General features: G+C 36.8%; 1 protein-coding gene across 1 annotated transcript in view; it reads right to left on the minus strand.

Annotated features, from left to right (window-relative positions):
* Window positions 1-1,915: 1,915 nt before the first annotated feature.
* LOC149564525 (flavin-containing monooxygenase FMO GS-OX-like 9) overlaps window positions 1,916-22,401 on the minus strand; it is a 45,207-nt gene continuing 24,721 nt past the window's right edge. The window contains exon 7 of the mRNA XM_089816195.1: window positions 1,916-2,074. Within this exon, the coding sequence (XP_089672321.1) occupies window positions 1,916-2,074 (159 nt within the window). The remainder of the gene's footprint in view (window positions 2,075-22,401) is intronic.

The following is a 22,401-nucleotide window of genomic DNA, read 5'->3' on the forward strand; positions in this document are numbered from 1 at the left end:
TTGTCTTCATGGAAAAATATTTCAAGAATATTATTTGAAAAAATGACACAAAATATATTATAGTATAGCTCAAACAAAATAGTTGAAGCTTAAGTGACATATGAAGGAGGCTTGTAGATGAGAAAAAATGGCATTAAAAATCCACTAAGGGCTGATTTGATGATCTTCATGAATAACTAAAGTTGAGTTACCAGCTTGGAACATAAGGGATTCATTAATTCTACATGTAAATTATTGGGTAATTTACAAGATTTTAAAACTTCTCACATAGAAATGATCTGACAGACATATTGTCCAAGTGGGAAATTCCATCAAATTATAATACCATTATTATTTTTTTATTAGTAAGAGGCCAAAGCCATGATTAATTATTGTGTTATAATTAAGTTATTATTATTTTTTAAGTGCTCAAGTAGATTTGAACCGAAGACCTCTTACATAAGAGGCTCACAATTTACCATTGTGTTGTAGGTTCTTGCCTCAATTCTAATACCATTGTTGAGATTCGCAATTGATATGATAGGTGGAATTATTCAAATAGGCTTTTGAATTTCAAATGTTGCATAGATGAATGTGGTGATAGTCGGGATAGAATCCATTTATTATGTAGAATTTATTTAGGAGCATTTTGACCTTTAAAAGTATTAATATTATCATTTTTACATACAGATTTATAAGAATGGATAAGTCGAGGTTTGTAGGAGTACCTAGAATTATGGAGGCATACTAAACTAATTTAATGGTGAAGAAATTACTATAGTTTATGGGCTATATATTAAGGAAGTAGATGAAAGATGTTTTCAAAATTTGTGATTAAATATTCTTCAAGATTCTAGATCTCATCCTATATGAAGAATGTATAAAGATTAAAAAATGATATTAGGTGAATGTTGATATTGTATCAATGTTTTTTGGCTTGCATATTCGAGTTTAAAATCAAAGAGGAAGTGGAATGGGTAATCAAAGAATTCATAAATGACTAGTGGGTATTCATCTTGAGGACAATGTCGGGCTCAATGATATTGGGAAAATGGAATGGTAATAGGGAAATTATTTTTTAATATGTCAATGCAAAGGAGGATGAACTCACCCCTTTTTTGTATATAGTTCCAAATTATCATGGGGGGATTGTAGCAAAGAGGCTTGAGTGGAATGGGAGTTTCTCTTAGAGAAGTTGCATGAGAGGGAAGTGACAGTTTTGGTTGAAGCAAAGAAAATGAATAAACAAGAGTTATATTTAATCTATGATTTGAGAGGATTCTACTTAAGTGAACTTGTAAAAGTGTAAAATACAAAGAAATAAGGGAACAAAATTGCCTTCCAAGGCCAAAACCCCTTCACATGAAGTTTTTGGTTTTTGTTATTAAAAATCTTTAAAAAAAATTTATTCTTATTTGCACAAGTCTCATTTAAACTTCATGCATTCATATGGATTTGTGTAAATTCTTATTTTCATATAATCAAGTTGGTTAATGTTTGCATAGAATAGCATTAAATTTGGTTATGGCAATAGTCTATTTTGTGTGTGGTATTGCTAGGGATATGATGGTTTTGGAAGGGTGGTTCGAGATAGCTATTTTGATTATTATTATTTTTTCTCTACATGTAAATTTCTATGTATATTAATAAAATATTAAATATTTTCATTGATAAAAAATATAATAAAATAGATCTTGAATATACAAAAATCTTGTGTATTATTTTGTGATTTAGAAATAAATATTTTATATATTCAAACTATATATAATAAATTTTTAACAAAATTGGTCAAAGCAATTGAGACCATTTTTATATTAATAATAAAAGTAAATGATACATAGTTCATAATACTAATAAATATCAGGATACATAAAAATAATATTTTATAATATTATTTCAGTTATAAAAAAATATTTGATTGTAAAATATTTTTTTATTAAATTGAGAGAGCTAATTCAAGCCATTCTTGGTCAAACCAAGTATCTCGAAATGTGTCAAGATTAGAATTGGCATTAATAAGTGTAGCAATACAAATTTCCTTCTTCCATTCTTCAAGATGAGGATAGCCTGATTGATCTGCTAACCAATTGTAATACTAATCAAGAATCCAACAATCACAACAACAAAAAGATATTAGAATTTTCAAATTAAACTATTTACATCTATGCAATCTAAAATTATAGATCATTCATAATAAAATAAATTAAAAACCCTTTTCAATACAAAAACTTATATATTTTACAATTTAGTTTCAAAACTTTAAAAAATAAACCATAATATTAAAGAAGTTAACCTATTAAAACAATTATATGTACAAAGATTGATTAGAATGTTTACCTACAAAGTATTAATTATATGATAACATTGATAAATTCAAAAACAAAAAACTTTTCTTGTCCTTCAAGGTTGACAAAATATTTGAACAATATTCATATGATATGGTATTTCACATTTCTTAAATATCACTTTTTCACATAATTACTTATATTGATTGAACCAAACTCTTATTTCTTACATAATTTGGACAATTTGTATTTTTTTTTGCAGTACCCATTTTAATGGAAAATTCATTACCAAGTATTATTTGTGTAATTGTTTGTTACAAATTCTAAAAGAATCACTGTGTCTATGGAGATTAATAGAGACGTCATAGAGAATTATATTCTAGCATTGAAGGTTCCTCTTCACCTACTTACATGTTAGCTTGAATATCATTTTACAACTCCTAGGTTCCTTCTACTTTTTTCCCTCCTATTCACAAATTTATTTCAATCATGGAATTTTTTGGGGATGGATTTTGTGTTCCCTTATCCTAACCCCCCACGGGGTACAACCAAGATCCCTTCTATCAAAGAGCATGGTGTGTCTATTAATGTCTTTGTTGGGGTCAAAACTTCTTTTTATGTTACCTTGATTGGAATTTTTTGGGCCTGCACTTCCACCATCAATCATGAATATGCTATAAATGGGCCCCCTAATACTAATTGAAAGGATGTTGTGGTGGGATTGCATAATAACGATCTTGACTCATTCTTGCTAAAAGTTCCACAAATAGAGGATGGAAATAAAGTCTTTCTTTCATAGACGATGGTGGACAAGACCATTTCTATGATGCACTTGTCATTGGTAGGGAATTTATTTTCATTTATACCCACAAGAGACAAGGTCTAAATCTAAGATGTTAGTCAGCGAAAACTCAAAGGAAGTGTCAATATTTTAGCCATGCCTCGAGGCCTATTCCTTTTTAGATTTACTTGTAAAGAAGACCTCATTTTTTGTCTCTTTGGTGCTTGGGCTTATAAAAAACAATCTCTTTCCTTAGAGAAGTGGAAGCCTAGTTTTGGTCCTTCTATTGAGTTGAATAATTTACCCCCAATTTGGGTATCCCTACCTAGCTTACTACTTGAGTTATGAGATGATAAAATCTCTTGTTGGGTGGGAGATTCTTTTGGTCAATATGCTACTCCCCATACTATAACCCTTGCTAAGTCAAGGTTAGTTTTCTCCCATTTATTTATTAATATTTATAGAAAAAATTCCCTCCCTAATTTCATTACCTTAAAGTAAAAATGGCACAAATGGACCCAATTGCTTGTTTATGATAATGTAATTATTTTTTGTCAAAGGTGTGCCAATCATAGTCACACCATTGTAGATTACAAAGATCCTATAACTAAAGGACTCTAAAATGAAGGTAAAAATATCCTCACCAATAGTGACTAACCCTCTAGGCTTTCTCTAGCTTCAAAAATGAAACTCAACTCTTGTGGGTGTCAAAGGTTACCCTTTTATTCAAAATGTGTCTAACTTGCTCAAATCCATGGGTCATGTTATCCAAGATAATAAGGTTATGTAGTTGGGACCCCTAGATACCCTTAAGGATGGGGAAATTGTTAAAATGGGGTTATCATTGTACCAAAAGAATGATCTATCAATGTCTGATACAACCAATCAACTTATAGTACATAAGAGGAGGTTAAGCCCTTGTCACAAATCCCAAGGGGAACACTAAAAAAATATCTAACAATCTCCCCCTCAGCATTACTCAAGGGTCTGAGGATTCAAACCTATGACTAAGCTCTGATTCCACTTATTAGAATGGGGTTGTCATTGTACCAAAAGATCAATCTATCAATGCCTAATACAACCACTCAAATTATAGCACATAGGAGGCAGTTAAACCCTTGTCACAAATCTTGAGGGGAGAATTGAACAATTTTCTAACAAAAATATAACCACGTGGTGCTAAAACCATGAATATATTGTTTTAGGTGAACACACTGGCATTAGAGAAGAAAATGTTGCTCTTCTCATTCCCCTTATTTTGGAAAAAAAAATCCCCTAGTTTGGAAAGTATTGTTAAAAAGTGACTAAGATCTCATAACAATACGATCCTAGATGTACCCCTATTAAACCAAGCCAAAATCTATTAATGATATAATGATTGAATAAATTACCAAGGTGCTAATCTCTTCCCTTAATGGAAAATAATTCCCTTGATTTAATGGGGATATGAACAAATGAAACACCTAAAAAAGAAAGACGAGAACCAATAAAATTAATGTGGACCCTAAAACAAGAGATTTGGATCATTAGAGAGGGTGTTAAGGAAGAAATAAACCACTAGGGAAATTTCCAATGATAGGAAATCTACCCATATGTGACCTATCAAAGTAGAAAATGAAGTTTCAATATTGGAATATGAGGGGACAAAATAGTCCTCAAAAATAATTTTCATTGAGGTGGTATATTTTAGACTAAAATTTGATGTCCTCATTTAGGAAGTGAAAATAACTTTTCAAGTTTTTTCCTCTATTTCCAACAAAACTTGCTTGGGGTCATATTTCTATTATGGTGAAGCCGATGGGGTCTCCGATGGAATTGTATCTATGTGGGATCTAAATGGGATCACAAGAGAAGATTTTATTTTGTCTTTATAATACCTTTCTATCACTTTAAAATAATAATCACTCTTTGCACTTATTTAAAATTATGCTCCTTGTTGGTGTAAATAAGTATTTGCTATTTACACTTACTTAAGTTTACTTAGGTTAATGCATTATTTTATTATTATTTTATGTGAGACACTTAGGATTTTGTGTACTCTCATGAGTTGTCATGTTGACAACACAAAAGTACACAACTCTAATTATGCACATGGTGTCTACAACACTGGAGTTTGCATCATTCATTGAGTTGTCATGTAGACAACACAGTTATTCACACTCCCTTTTTAGCACATGTTGTCTACAACACTGATTTGCATGATACACCATTGTAGGCTTATCCTCACATCATCGCACTTAATTATGTGCTTAATGGAGGATAACCCATATCTGGTGGACATGTGCCTCATTGTATGACTTATCATGATGCTAACTTCTATGCATTCTAGAAGCTCTCCAGAGGCCTTTATATACAGGCACTCCTAGTGTACTTGCATATGGCATATTGAATGAATATATTGTCATTCTGATCATACTCTCTCTTTGGTCTACTATTGTGCTTGCATTTGAGTTCATTGGTCTTGGGTGAATTTTTCGCTAAGGCAAATTCTTACATGGTATCAGAGCAATAAAACTCTGGCTCTACAATTTCAAAAAAAAAAATTTATTTTTGAAGGGAATCTATTTAATCTGTGGACAGTATAGTCAAATTTCATCGTGCTAAATCTAGTGAGCAAGATCAACTGGTGGCCCTCTCTCTAAAATTTGGAAATCATATACTACCACCAGCGGCAGAGCTCATCCAGCCAGCCTCACCTTTCGGTGGGCCCCTTTCTACACCAGTAGCCCTATATTTGAAGCAATTGAAGTGGGCTTTTCTTTTTATTTATCACTATAGCCGAAGTCACCACAAATGTGGGACTAATCAAAGAAAAATTAGTGACCTCAGTGAAGGAAAGCCAAAATTTCACCACAGGAAAACATAAAGCCTGACGACTAAAATTTAAAAACCCCCACACGTGAGCAAAGGTTTCAGCATCATTTTTGACATCTTGCCTACACGAATATTCTGGCAGGTAGTGAATATTCACTCAAACCTCTGACGATCACTATTAAAATCTAGCGAATGACCCTGTGACACATCGCTGACCACACGACTTCTGTAACAAAGACATGTGGTGAAGACAGTCTACACAATTGAACACATGTCAGTCTTGCGCCATGTAGACTGCACCACACACTAGTACAATTACACATGGCATCCTTTCATTGAGCCACACCATGTCTGTAGCTATCCACATGGTAGTCCATGTCAATACTGCCACACAGCAAATCAACAATCGTATAGTGCCATGTTGTCAACACGTCAATGGAAATCGTACAGACCAGTTAGCAGACATACCTAGACATGTCATTTTTTTCTTGCCCTGTCGATATAGTCCATACAATATGGTCGTATGGATCCGTATATGCTAACATCATCATGGCATCATGCTAACATCATCACAGGCTTTGGGTATGCTGACATCATCTTTTTTACTAGCCTAAATTTGGTGGCCATCTGAATGTCATTCTTGGCCAAATTTGAACTACTATGACAACTGAATGACCATCAAATTTAATCCCATCTTTTGCTGGTGCAACCCCTCTCTAGATTGATTTTTGATTTTGCAGTCCAACTTTGGGAGGCCATAACTCAGATATCTAGACTCCAAATCAGGTGCAATTTTTTTTGAAATTGGGTAGAATTTTCTAAATTTTTTAGTGATGTAGCTCTTTTCTGGTTTTGGTGCAATGATTTGTCAAAATTTGCAATTTTTGGTGACTGTACCTACATAATCTTGCATTTTGCAACTTCAAACGTTCTGTATGGGCACATCTGGAGTCAAAAATAGGTTCCTTTTTTTTGAAAATGTGTTATTTGTTATCTACTTTCTAGATTTACTATCAAATTGTAGGGTTGTGTGGACAAAAGTGTCACTTTCAAGACTAGGACCTTTCTTTACTTTGTATTGCTTTAGAATTGTATCACATTATAAAGAGGTTGTAACAAGCAAAATTAGAAGTCTATGAAGGCCAAAATTGGCAAGTGGCCCATTTTAATCACACTACTAATAAAGTGCCAAAATATTTTGGGGGGGTTTCTTGATTTAGTGAAAAGGGAGGGTGTTCTTGGTGTTGTGTTCTCTCTTTTTTGCAATTTTCTTTCATTTTCTGCATTATGGAAAATTTTAAGTTTCCAAAATTAACTCCACATAGCTATGCTACATAGTCCATCAAAATGTGGTATCACTTAATGCATAATGGAGTTTCACAATATGTAGATGGTACTCTTCTTAAACTAGCAGGTGATAAGGTATTAGAAAGTGATATTTTAGCTTGGGTAGCAATGGATAGGAAAGCCCTAGGTGATATATGTTTGGGGGTTGATGATAAGATCATGTATCAAATTAAGAAGTGTTCTACATCCAAGGAAGCTTGGGATACCCTCGAAAACCTATATGGTAAAGTGTCTGAGGAGGATGTTTTCAAAATTGAAGTTGAGCTTGTCTCCTTAGATCCTAAGTCACTTGATTCTATATAGGATTTCATCATCAAGTTGAATGAACTATGGACAAAGCATATTCATTTTGGGAGTTCTATTAAAGATGGTAGATTGATCTATCTCATACATAACAAGCTATCATCAGAGTATTCCACATTTGTATCTTCTTTTAACACCTCTAAGACTACACTAGGGTCTTCTTATAAGAAAGTCACTTTTGATGAATATGCCGATCTGTTGGATACAAAAGAAAAGAAGTTGAAATTAATGGGAATTCTCAAATCACTAAGTCTAAAGCATTGGTGGCCAACAATGAGGGTTCTCAAAATTTAGCTGGACAATCTTCAACTAAAGGAAAGGCTAAGAAGAAGTGGAAGAACAAATCAGAGTATGCAAAAAAGACAACACCATGCAATCCAATCAACAAGGCAAGTCCTCAAATTCCAACAAGAAAGGGGACAACAATAAGGAGGATAAGAAGTGCGCTTATTGCAAGAAATCAGGTCATGATGAACATGAGTGTTATCTTAAAAAGATTGATGAGTTGACCAACATCATGAAGAAACATAATGTTCCATTGCCTAATTCTTATAAGGATAAAGGGTCTTCTTCAAATTCTAAGGGCAAAGGGCAAGCACTCATGGTGAATTCTATTTCTTCAAAGGAATGGATCCTTGACTTAGGTGCTTCTTATCACATGGGTTCTTCAAAGGACAATTTTTCTTCAATGAAGCAATCAAAGGTACAACACATCTTCGTGGGAGATGATACCAAAATGGAAGTTGAAGGGAAAGGAAATGTGGAAATGAAAAATGGAGAGTTTCAAAATGTTCCCTGTGTTCCAAACCTAAGTTCAAATCTCCTCTCAATCTACCAAATCACTCACCTTGGAGATGGACATAGAGTTGAGTTCCTTCCAAACTTAGTATAGGTGCATAGTCTTAAGGATGATTCCTTGGTTGCAGTGGGGAAAGTGAATCATAACAAAAGGTTGTACTCTTTCTCCCATTTTGTACCCAAGTCTCCTTCAAAGGCCTTGTAATCTCAATCAAATTCAACAGTGCAATTATGGCATGAGCGGTATGGTCATCTTGATTTTTGTTACCTTCAACAACTTTGCACAAATAGAATGGTCAAAGGTCTACCCCAAATCAACTTTTCCAAAGGTGAATGTTTAATAGATTTAGTGGATATGCATCCAACAGGAAAGTTACAGAGAGGGAAGTCTTCAAGAGCACCAAGTGTTCTACAGATGGTTCACATGGTATTAGCAAGTCCTTTTGCACTCAACCAAGGTCACTAAATACTGACTTTCATTGATGACTTTTCAAGATACACTTGGGTCTACTTTCTTAATAATAAGAATGAAGTGTTGGACAAGTTTCTAGCCTCGAAGACTCATGTTGAATGGAAATCCAGGAAATACATCAAAGTTCTACGAATGGACAATGGAAGCATGTATGTGAATAGAAGACCTAAAGACTTTTGTAGGCTTGAGGGAATTGATCTTCAAAATCCATCAGCATTCAGTCCGCATAAGATAGATGTTGTAGCATTGAGGATCTACACTCTTAAGTCTATGGCAAGTTGCATGATACAAGCCAAGTCTCTAGATCCATCACTTGAATTCGAAGCAATTAGTAGTGCCACTCACATTCTTAATTGATCTCCTCATCCAGCCTTAGATGGCAAGACTCCTTTTGAACCGATTGTGACACACTTCAGAGTCTTCACTTGTCTTGCATGGGCAAAGATATCTTCTAGGGGTTGCAAAGCACAGTCACCTCAGCCTTGTACTTGTAGACACCTAAATTTGATTACACTACTTCGGTAATCCTATTTAGCTATCTCTAAAGGCATCATTAATTAAATTCCTATTTAGTTAATCCTTTGCCATCCCCTAGCTGATTAATTTAATTAATCATCTATAGTCTTAATTGATAAATCAAATAACCTATTATTTATCAATTAAATCCTATTCCCCTATCTAATTTCAAAAATCCCCATTTATTAAATAAATCTATTTGATAAATAAAATCCTCAAATCCAAAAACCCCTAACTTATCCCTAATCCTCCATTTAGCCTAATCCACCCCATCCACCCATACTAACCAAGCTTAGCCACTAACTCACCCAACCTCATTAATGACATCCACTTGCACATCTCTAACATCCTTAATCTAATCCTAAACTCAAGCCTAATCCACCCCCTAATGTTGTCACATTCTCTAAACAAGTTTAAGACTTTCTTAAACCAAATCAAAGTCCCCTCTTCAAAAAATTCCAACCACCAAGCCATGAGTGCTCTTACAAACCATAAAAGACTCTTACAAGCCCACTCATGACTCTTACATCCATCTTCCACACTCTTCCCTCTTCCACACTCATTCCTCTTACATCTCTCTTACATACTCAACCCCACTCATCATGCTTTTAACCAACCCTTTACCCTACCCTCTCACACTCATCCTCCTTGTGACAAGTGTCACCTTCCCATTGGTGCTAAATAAGCACAATCCATGTGCTCTCCTTTGAATGCATCCTAGCCCTCCTTAAGCCTTCATCTCTCCTTGCATCTTAGCCCTCCATCCCTCAAGCCTTTAGCCTATAAATTGAATCTCATCCCAAGCCATTTCAAAAATACAATCCTTGAGTTAAAGTTATCATGCCCTTTTGAGAGCCAAAATTCATATCCATACCCTTATAATTCCAAATTGAGAGCTCACAAAGCTACCAATTTGCTATTACCCATCTCCATTGAAGCCATTTTGAGCACTTGAACATACATCCCCAATCCATAAATAAACACATCCCAAAAATAAGAGAACAATCTCATTGAGAGAGCCTATCCATAGCTCACATTCTCATTTGAGTTTGTCTTCTCTTTGTTTCTCATATATGTTATGTTAGTTTAATGTGTAAATATTTTTATTGAATTAGTATTTCTTGCACATTAGATTAGTGTATACATTTTGGCACGCCCAGTGGGACCCCGCTATGGGTCATTTTTTTCATCTATTTCAATCTACATTTTGCTTTTACAAACTAACAATCTAATGGTTTGTTGTTGTTTGAGTGAGTGTAAGGTGTTTTTGCTTGTTTCTGCAGGTTGAAGGACGCACTAGAGAGAAAGACATACCCTTTAAAATCTGAAAATAATCAAGAAAACAAAAAAAATTGGAAAAAACCCGCACTTGTCGGTTCATTTCGCACAGTGTCGTCTCCGCAGATTGGCATCTCCACTTGTCATTTGCACAAAATGTCGTCTGCGAAAGCTCAACTATCGTCTTTGCCCACTCAAAATGTCGTCTCCGAGTTTCGACATCTCCGCCTATTTTTTGGTAGTCTGCTCTAAAACCTGAACTGTCATTTGTGAATTTTGGTGTCTGCACAGATCAGCATCTACGATTTTCAACGTCTCCACCTGGCTTCTGTCGTCTGCGCCGCCTCCAAAGATCAAACTGTCGTCTCCATCGTTGCCTCTCCTACTCTGTCGTCTCCGCCGCCGCCTCTCCTATTCTGTTGTCTCCGTTGTCGCCAATCTGTACCGTCGTCTTCGCAAATTAGCGTCTCTGCTCGTCTCCTATTTTTTGCACCGCAAAATCGACCTATCGTCTCCGCTTCGATCTCCGTCATCTCCATAGATTGGCATCTCCGTAGATCAGCGTCTCTGCAGTTTGGCATCTTGGCTTGATAAACTATCATCTCTGACTATTTATGTTGCATTTCTATTTTAGCATATCAGTTCCTGCACTTTTTTTTTTTTTTTTTAAAGAGTATAAATCAAAATTTGACTTTTCGTGGTTCCACAGGATTTAGACCATTCTAAGCATTTTTACGCATAGGAAAAACAGCAAAAAAGTTTTAAATTTTTTTTCCATAGTTAAGCTTTCATTTTAGAATATTTTGGGTGACTAATCAAATTGCTTTTTTTTGTCTCATTGCAGGTTGGAGCACATATGAAACCACTAACCATGTTTCTTGCAGGTTCTCATGTTGCTAAAAAAATGAACTTGAATGTTTAATCATTTTTCTTTGAATGCATGTTGCTCAAATGAACTTGAATGTTTAATCATTTGTCTTTGAATGCATGTTGCTAAAATCACTCTTGAGTGCCATAGATTAAAATTAAATTTTTCTTGAATGCATGATTAAAACAACAAATCCAATCTTGAATGCAAAGGGTCAATTAATCATTACAATACATCACACTTCAACTTTTGGGCATAAAAATAATCTACATTTTAGAAACTTTCTAAATTATAAAAATCAAATAAAGATGCTCTAAGTGAGTTTGTAGTTGGATTCACCCTCTTTGATCACCCATCAATTTAACCATTGGTTGCAATCTCAGTGCCATCTATAGGGATGGGTCCACCTAAGAGGGTGTTAAGTGCTCCACAAAGATCAAACTTCACTTACTTGTGTTTTTATTAGTTTTTCTAACTTAAAAAATTCCTTGAATGCACATTAGGCTCGCTAACACTTCATTTGGGCATTAAAATTGAACAACTCTTGACGTAGAGGGCCTTTGGGCGCGCGCTGGACAATCAAATCTCACACACCTTTGTTTTGGGCTTAAAACAAACTCACACTCAATCTTGAATGCCTAACAATCAAAGAACATCGCATGGTTTTGACGCATTTTCAATGACGTTCGCATTTTTTATGTTGACGATCTCTCGATTTCCATTATGTTGACGACGTTGTCAAATTGCAATGAACATTGTATGTCATAATCACAAGTGTCTTCAATCATAGATTACAAAATCTAAATCATCAATTGGAATGAACGCGTGTCTTTTAAAAACCAAGATCATGTATGTGGTCTTGTTTTGCACTTTTTAGGAGGCCTGCTTGGGGATTTCATCACCCCTTGGGATGACCTCAACTCCAACATTTTGGCGGAGTATAAAGATCGGGAGGTGAATCCAAAGACACCTCTCTTGGAATCAAGATTTTGTCATTCGGGCTAAGCCTCAAGGAACTTTATACCCTTGAGAAGTGAAAGAGAAGAAGTGGGTTACCGCTCCTCTCGGCTGTGTGACATCTTTTTAGTTTCATCTATGGATATGGGCCTCACGTACCTTATGTATATCGAGGAATCCCTAGCTAAACCAAATTTCATCCTTGTAGAAAGCTTCCTAGGATGTTGGTGTGTTTGATGTGCTTGCTCCAAACTTTTGTCTGCTTGTTTGTTCATAGCTTTTGAATGAATGTTTGCCAACTTGAGCTAAAGGTTGGGATCCACAAGTGGTCAATCTCGTGTCATGCCCATAGGATTATTAGTCTATCCTCAAGTTAACACAGCCACCACCAAATCCAGCACATAGGAAAGCAAAACCCTCACGTTTTGACAGCATGCCTTGAAGTCTGCCATCCTTAGATAAGCCAAAAATCTCTAGCCAATCCTCCTTAGGTCTGTCATGCAGCTTTGACTCTCCCTAGGAAATCTTTCATCAGCCAATCCAAAATTTGAGCTTAATCCAAATCTGACCATGAGCTTCCATGTTCATCCATATGCAAGACCCCATCCCCATCAAACTCATCGTCAAAGCATGAAGTACCAATCCTATCATGATGTGTTCGGTCGTATTGTCCTTACTCCTGCCACTTCCTATTCCAATGATGATGAAAATCTTGTTGACTATGACGGGTATATTGAAAGCCTTAGAAACATTCCCCCAAGCATCCCCCAAAAATCCACATATTCTTCCAAACTATCTAGTCATGCCATTTGATATCGCAGCTTCTCCTCCATCACCCAATCAACCAAGCTTCCAATCTTCCACCCCCATCACACTAGCTATTCCTGTCAATCCACCTCCACCTCCAACACACGAGTCTCCAAGGAATCTCATAGAGAAAATATAAGAAAATCCACCTCCGACAGTCGATAAGCCATGTCATCTAATCCAACCATGTGAAGTAGTCAGTGATGAAGCTTCCCCACCTATAATATCACCTCGATCTCCCATAGCTATCATCCCCATACCATCCATCAAATTTCTTAAAATCCTTCCACTTCCCACAAGCATCAAAATCCCACCACCTATCAAATCCCTTCAAATACTATCCACATCACCTCCAAGCATTTCCCAAATCTCCCATAATGACCCTTATGCATCCATCTTCTACTCACCCATCTCCACTACCGAATCTCCCATCTATCCATCCGCTGCCTTTAAAGAATCCATCCCTTCACCTCTTATCACACCATCCACTCCAATCCAATCCTACCAAGATCTTGCCCAAAAGCATATTGACATCCCCCACAGCATAAATGAAGATATCATCGTACCATGTCTTCCATCCATAGTGCAGTCACCATCCCCTCCATCTCCAAAACCTCAAGCCATACCTCCTCTACTGTAGGATATCTTTTCATCCCATCAGCTAAATCAAGATCCTATCCTACCATCTCCTCCACTCCATGCTTCCATTTTACCACCTATCCAAGCTATTCCACCATCTATAATCTACCCTCTTGGTTCACTTACATTCATCCATGGTGGCCTCCTCTCAGCAGAAGAATTAAGAACAATATCTCCCCGTTGCAGTACATCTAATAAGGAACTTCTGCCATTTTCTACAAACAAAAATTATCCTCAGCTAGTTCAAATGCTCAATCGATGGCATTATCAAGGTCAAGGTTTAGGACCACAAGAGAAAGGAATCAGAAAGCCTATTATTGCACAAAAAAATCTAGGATTTCATGGTCTTGGATATGTATCCAAAGGCTCACCATCTAAAGGTGTTGGTACACCACACCCCTAAACCAAGCCTATCTCCAAACCCACCATGTCAGCCTCCCATCACTGCTCCAAGAAATTTTATGTCATCCCCCCTCCACCATCTTTGCAACCCAAAACAACTTACCATATCCCCCCTTCATCTGCTAAATCCATCATGGGTCCCTATGTCCCAAAATCTACCATCCTCCATCCTCCTATCAGTTGTCATAAAAATCCTATTCTATCCATTCCTATGCAAGATCAACAAAGGCACATATCAAGGCACATCATCCATCATCATCCCCCTACACGCTCTTCCATACCCTCTCCATCTTACAAAGCTTCTCCTAACCATCTTCCCAAAGCTTACCATAGCAATGTGAATGCCAACTTCAAAATGCATAAAGCTAAAAATCTGCATCATAGGCAATCATATGTCCATTCTAAAAGACATACTCCAAAAAGGAAAAATCCAATCAAAGAATGCAAAACAATACAAAAGCCTATGAAAAGAAAATCCAAAACCATGTGGATCCCAAAGAAAAAAGTTGAAACCCAATGCATAATAGCATCCACCATTGCTAATCCCCCATCTAGTGACTCATGTACCCCATCTCCTAACTCCATCTTGGGTGCCTATATCCCCAAGCGCGCTTCCACAAGTCCTCCATCAAGCCCACATCTACCATCTATCTCCCATATGCTCTTTTCACACCTATCCCAACATGTGCCAATGTTGATCCTACAAGCATCCCCATCTCATGCTCCTTTCCACCATTTCCATCCCTCCATCTCCTACCATCAATCCCATCTAATCCAATCTATTGCATAAATCACACATCCGATGTACCAACAGCTAGTAACAAAATTGAACATTCCAACAGCTAGTGAAAAATCCCAAAAAAGCCAAAAATAGCTAAAGAAAGCCAAAATCATTCCAGCTAAGTCCAAAGTCAAAAAGTTAAAAAAATAAAGAAAAATAAAGTGTCCACTGGTGAAAACTTGAAAATTCAAGCACCTTGGACAAGTACCATGATGAAAACTTGGCAAACAAGCATCATGCATAATCCAGCCATCCCCAGCTTAGCCTATCCTCCTCATGCTTTTGGTCACATCTTTCCATCCAACTCCATCTTCCACTTTGTCCACCTATCTTTCATCCTCCAGCTTTTATCTATCACTATCCACTTATCTTCTGCAGCTTCAGCCAATCATCCTAGCTATCATCCATCTCCCTAGCCCCTTCAGCTTTTTCCATCCTAGCTTCAATCCTATCACATCCATCATAAGACCTCCTTCCGCAATTCATCTTCTAATTGGGGGCATTGTATTCCTTGGAGATCTTGTCTTGTCCATCCTCCCTTGTCATTGGTATCTAGCTCTAGGCTATCCTCATGCAAACCCAATGTCATCTGTTTATATCCATCATAATCCTAGCTATCTACCATCCTATCCAGCCATCTCATCCTGCTCCTCTAGCTATCCTTGGTCACACATCTATCATCATCATTGGATGCATCCTATCAAATCCATATCTTCCGCTATCACCCATCCTTAGCTTTCACATCTTGCACAACATCGAACCATCCCACTATCCTATCATCCTGAGCTTTTGTCTGCTTGTAACTATCTTGGTCAGCTTTAGCTTGTAAATATCTGAGTCTATCAGCTTGTACATCCTCTTTAGCTTAGTACCATTGTATCTATCCAGCTTTCGTGTTAGTTTCTCTTTGATCAGCATCTTGCACACATTGCACAACCCTTGGTTAGCCATTCCAGTGCATCCTTTAGCTAGATCTCCTATCACCAAAGTGTTATCCTTCTTAGTTCTGTAGAACAAGAATTAGTATGCAAAGAACATTAACAAATAAAGTAAACATTCACAAACCAAAAACTAAATTCACATATATGCTTAGACAAAGAAAACAAACAAGAAGTGCAAACCTCACAAGAGAAAACACTCCATGCTTTCTTGATTTTGTAGATGTGTCTTTTTGCTGTGGATGTATGCTCAAGATGCTCAAAAGCTGCTTCAATGGAGATGGGTAATGGCAAATTGGTAGATTTGTGAGCTCTCAATTTTGCATTATAAGGTTATGGTTGATGGCTTTGGTTCTCAAAATAGCATGGTAACTTTAGCTCAAAGATTGTTGATGAAATGGCTTGGAATGGGATTCAATTTATAGGCTAAGGGGTAGAGGGATGGAGGGCTTAGATGCAAGGATGGATGAAGGCTTAAGGAGGGCTAGGATGCACTCAAAGGAGAGCACATGGATTGTGTTTTTTTAGCACCAATGAGAAGGTGACACTTGTCACAAGGAGGATGAGTGTGAGAGGGTAGGGTAAAGGGTTGGTTAAAGTCATGATGATTGGGGTTGAGTATGTAAGAGGGATGTAAGAGGAATGAGTGTGGAAGAGGGAAGAGTGTGGAAGATGGGTGTAAGAGTCATGAGTGGGCTTGTAAGAGTCTTTTATGTTTTGTAAGAGCACTCATGACTTAGTGGTTGGGTTTTTTCAGAGGAGACTTTGGTTTGGATTAGGAAAGTCTTAAACTTGTTTAAGGAATGTGACAACATTAGGGGGTGGATTAGGCTTGGGTTTAGGATTAGATTAGGAGTGTTAGAGATGTGCAAGTGGATGGCATTAATGAGGGTGGGTGAGTTAGTGGCTAAGCTTGGTTAGTATGGGTGGATGGGGTGGATTAGGCTAAATGGAGGATTAGAGATAGGTTAGGAGTTTTTGAATTTGAGGATTTCATTTATCAAATAGATTTATTTAATAAATGGGGATTTTTGGAATTAGATAGGAGAAAAGGATTTAATTGATAAATAATAGATTATTTGATTTATCAATTAGGACTATAGATGATTAATTAAATTAATCAACTAGGGGATGACAAAGGATTAATTAAATAGAAATTTAATTAATAATGCCTTTTTAGATAACTAAATAGGATTACTAAAATAGTGTAATCAAATTTAGGTGTCTACAAGTTCATCTTGCCAGACGCATCACTCATCCAGATCCATTAGCATAGGTTCTCTCCGATAGATCCTTATAGGATATAGCTTTCCTCATGTCTGATCTTGGTCCGTTAGTACCTTGTCCTACCCATCTCGTTGGAAAATGGCTCTCTTTTGAATTTTCACTTTCTTTTGATTTGGAATCTTCCCTTTTGGGTCTTGAAATATCTTTTCCAAGCAATCTTTTTGTTCCCTCCTCAAGGTTGCCACGATCTTCCATATCATGGTATGTTGCAAATAGGGAAATCAAAGCGTAAGGTCTTGATCATGTCTTTCACTTGTTTTCTTTTTTTCTGCTTATGGGTTACCCAGTGTCGTTTCCACGCTGCTTCCTTTGGGATTCATGTGTGATACAGGAGCAATCCTTGCGTGTTTGTTTTGAGTCAATTCGTCAATCCTTTGGACGGTTGGTGAAAAGGCCTTGATGTTCTTGGTAACCTTGGCAATTAACCAACAGTCCTATAGCAAATCTAGTGCTCAACTACATGGTGGTACTTCTCTTTGAAGTATCCCCCCCCCCCGCTCAAAAAAGCTTCAATGGATTCCCTTCATCTCCATTATCCCCCATCCATCTCCTGCATCTATCGCTCCTACCCCAGCTTATGCATCAGTATCTCTTTGAATCACTCCTCACTCTTAGCTTTAGGGATCCACAATCCTAGTCTTAGGGATCCACCAATCTAATCAATCCACCAAGCCTCATCTTTTAAGATCCACAATCCTAGCCCTAGGGATCTCCAAAAACCATCTTCCACCATTTTGATTCTTTGAAACCCTGTTGCATCAGCTTTATCATCCCATCATCCATCTTCCTATCCTAGATTTTTTTTATAGCGCTTTGCTCCTTCATCCCCCCCCCCCCCCCCCCAATCTCGAAAGTCTTAAGCGTGCTTCCTCTTGTGCCTCTAATTCTCCTTTATCATTCTCCCATAGTGAGAGTTTGAGCTAATTCAGCCCCTTCTCTTTGCCAACCTGTGTCTCAGCTCATCTCAATTTCTTGTACTTTTCAAGAAGTCATCCAGCCTCATTTCTCTCCCCGCCGCCTTCTTGAGGGGGCATCATCTGAGTCTAGTCTCTCCTCTTCTTATCCAAGACTGGGGCAACATTGTTGCTAAAACATCTTCCTCATGTCATCTTCACTCAAACTTCTTTGAAATAGTGTTGTCTTAACACTATGTCAAAGAGGGGCAAAATGTAGACACCTAAATTTGATTACACCGCTTTGGTAATCCTATTTAGCTATCTCTAAAGGCATCATTAATTAAATTCCTATTTAATTAATCATTTGCCATCCCCTAGTTAATTAATTTAATTAATCATCTATAGTCCTAATTGATAAATCAAATAACCTATTATTTATCAATTAAATCCTATTCCCCTATCTAATTCCAAAAATCCCCATTTATTAAATAAATCTATTTGATAAATAAAATCTTCAAATCCAAAAACCCCTAACTTATCCCTAATCCTCCATTTAGCCTAATCCACCCCATTCACCCATACTAACCAAGCTTAGCCACTAACTCACCCAACCTCATTAATGCCATCCACTTGCACATCTCTAACATCCTTAATCTAATCCTAAACTCAAGCCTAATCCACCCCCTAATGTTGTCAAATTCCCTAAACAAGTTTAAGACTTTCCTAAACCAAATCAAAGTCTCCTCTTCAAAAAATCCCAACCACCAAGCCACGAGTGCTCTTACAAACCATAAAAGACTCTTACAAGCCCACTCATGACTCTTACATCCATCTTCCACACTCTTTCCTCTTCCACACTCATTCCTCTTACATCTCTCTTACATACTCAACCCCACTCATCATGCCTTTAACCAACCCTTTATCCTACCCTCTCACACTCATCCTCCTTGTGACAAGTGTCACCTTCCCATTGGTGCTAAACAAGCACAATCCATGTGCTCTCCTTTGAGTGCATCCCAGCCCTCCTTAAGCCTTCATCTCTCCTTGCATCTTAGCCCTCCATCCCTCAAGCCTTTAGCCTATAAATTGAATCTCATCCCAAGCCATTTGAAAAACACAATCTTTGAGCTAAAGTTATCATGCCCTTTTGAGAGCCAAAATTCATATCCATACCCTTATAATGCCAAATTGAGAGCTCACAAAGCTACCAATTTGCTATTAACCATCTCCATTGAAGCCATTTTGAGCACTTGAGCATACATCCCCAATCCATAAATAGACACATCCCAAAAATAAGAGAACAATCTCATTGAGAGAGCCTATCCATGGCTCACATTCTCATTTGAGTTTGTCTTCTCTTTGTCTCTCATATATGTTATGTTAGTTTAATGTGTAAATGCTTTCATTGAATTAGTATTTCTAGCACATTACATTAGTGTATACAGTACTTTCATTGGTTGTGGAGACATTGTGAAGGCATATAGACTATTGGATCTAGAGACACATCAAATTTTTCTGGAGAAGGATGTATACTTTGAGGAAAGTTCACCTAGCTTGTCCTCTAATCCTCTCTGCACATCATATCATGTGGAAACTAATAGTGAGACCAACGATAATGCTTCAACTGATTCAGACATGTGGGGCTCTATAGAAAGTTATAGCAAGAGGTAACTATATCAGTTTAGTCCACATGCATACATCGCCACAATGATAGGTCCAGCATAGTAGGGTACATCCAGTCTTCTAGGTCCAACTTCAGTGATAAATTTGGGGGACAGTATTGATGATCTGCCTAGATTTGGGGGACAGTATTGATGATCTGCCTCTTCTTCTTGATGCAGAATCACCTTCTATAGTTATCATGAGGGCTTCATTTGATCCTCTTGTTCATTCTCTACATGATCAATCATTACAAGTTGAAGTGATTATGGATACTTATGATTAGGAATTGTAGCAGGGTTCTTCATCAATTGAGCAAACAGATAGTTCTTTGAGACGGGTTCTTCAACCAGATGAGGAAGTTTTTGAGACATCACTTATCAATGGGATTTTTTCCACGCATAGTGGAAGCATCTCATTTGTACCTTTGGCATTGTTTCTTCCTAAGGGGAGGAACACCATTCTGCAATCTTGGATCAACTTCTTCATTGAAGCAATCACTAGCAAGCATTCTTCTTTGGGGTGGGGGGAGCCTATTCTATCTCTCTTCCTCTTCTCATCATTCTCTTATGTATATATTGGATGTATGTCATAATGGGGGGGGTCTTGATTACTCCATCCATCCATGCATCATGTTTTCATCTCTCTTTTTGAGGGGAGGGTTTTTCCCATGAGGTTTTCCCTCTTTCTCTGCTTTATGAGAGATTGCATTTGCATTATGTACATGGGTACCTAACATGGCCTAGTAGCTAGGACCCATCATGCATATCATCCTAGATGTTTTAAGCTTAAGGGCATTCCCCTAAGTTGCACTTAAGGGGGGGTGTTAATGTAAATAAGTATTTACTATTTACACTTACTTAAGTTTACTTAGGTTAATGCATTATTTTATTATTATTTTAGGTGAGACACTTAGGAGTTTGTGTACTCTCATGAGTTGTCATGTTGACAACACAAAAGTATGCAACTCTAATTATGCACATGGTGTCTACAACACTGGATTTTGCATCATTCACTGAGTTGTCATGTAGACAACATAGTTATTCGAACTCCCTTTTTAGCACATATTGTCTACAACACTGATTTGCATGATACACCATTGTAGGCTTATCCTCACATCATCGCACTTACTTCCGTGCTTAATGGAGGATAACCCATATCTAGTGGACATGTCCCTGGTTGTATGACTTATCATGATGCCGACTTCTATGCATTCTAGAAGCTTTTCAGAGGCCTTTATATACAGGCACTGCTAGTGTACTTGCATATGGCATATTGAATGAATATATCATCATTCTAATCATACTTTCTCTTTGGTCTACTGTTGTGCTTGTGTTTGAGTTCCTTGGTCTTGGGTGAATTCTTTCCTAAGGCAAATTCTTACACTTTTGATAATTGTGGTGGTAGAAAGGCTCTTCATTGGATGAGCTTCTTACTATTTTCCAAACCAATAAAGATTCTTTGTTCATGATACATTGTGATTTAAAGTCCCCTTTGTTGGAAAGAGTAATAGGAATGCATATTATGTTTTCATTGATGGAAACTAATAATGCTTACTCTTGATCATTTTTAAGGACAATTATTCTATCAGATGGTTTTCTTATGATAATTAGAATGTTAAGGATGGTTCAGATGGTTTTACACATGGTTAGAGGATGTGATTTTAGATAGTGCATGCAGACATAGGATTATGTCTAATCCAATGATCACAAGCTTTTTTGTTGGTTTACCAAGGAATCAATGAGGGCATGATTTGATATTTGTGGTGGTTGATAGGTTTTTATAAATGACACATTTCATTCCTTGTAAGAAGGCTACTGATGTTTTTTAGAGAAGTGGTGAGACTACATGGTCTTCCAAAGAGTATAGTTTTAGATCAAGATACCAAGTTTTTTGGGTATTTCTAGTGTACATTGTGGAATAAATTGAAGATAGATTTGAAGTTTAGTTGATCACATCATCCACATATTCATTGATAGACAAAGGTTGTAAATCAAATTTTGTGAAACTTGCTAAGATGTTTAGTTGGAGAGAAGCCAAAATGATGGGATCTTATTTTACCAAAGGTAGAATTTGCATACAATAATTATGTCAACATGAGTACTGGTAAATCACCATTCCAAAATTTATATAGGAGTAGTCCCAAAAAGGCTTCTAAATTGAGGAAGTTAGATAAAGGAGAGATAAGTAGTGTGAAGGATGAAGATTTTGTAGAGCATTTGAAGAACAACCATGAGGAGGTGAGGAAGAAAATTACATGGATGAATACATAGTAAAAGGAAAAGGAAGATGTGAAAATGAGGTATAAAGAATTTTAGGTTGTAGATGAAGTCATGGCTCATTTGAGGAAGGAGCTTTTTCCAGTGCGTACATATAATAAGCTGAAAATGAAGAAGTTTGGACCATGCAAGATATTGAAAAATCATGATTCTGGAGATTCCTTTGAAGTAGAGTTTCCTACTAAACTGAATATTTTACTAGTGTTTAAAATTTTAGATCCAATAGAATATCATGAATGAGGCAATAGAGATGAATTCATAGAAGTGCAATGGAGTATTCTAGAAATTATTTCATCTACAAAGGAGACCGAGGAG

This window comes from Cupressus sempervirens, chromosome 3 (assembly GCF_028749045.1).
Source record: "Cupressus sempervirens isolate cs-2001-9-10 chromosome 3, ASM2874904v1, whole genome shotgun sequence".
Taxonomy (NCBI): Eukaryota; Viridiplantae; Streptophyta; class Pinopsida; order Cupressales; family Cupressaceae; genus Cupressus; species Cupressus sempervirens.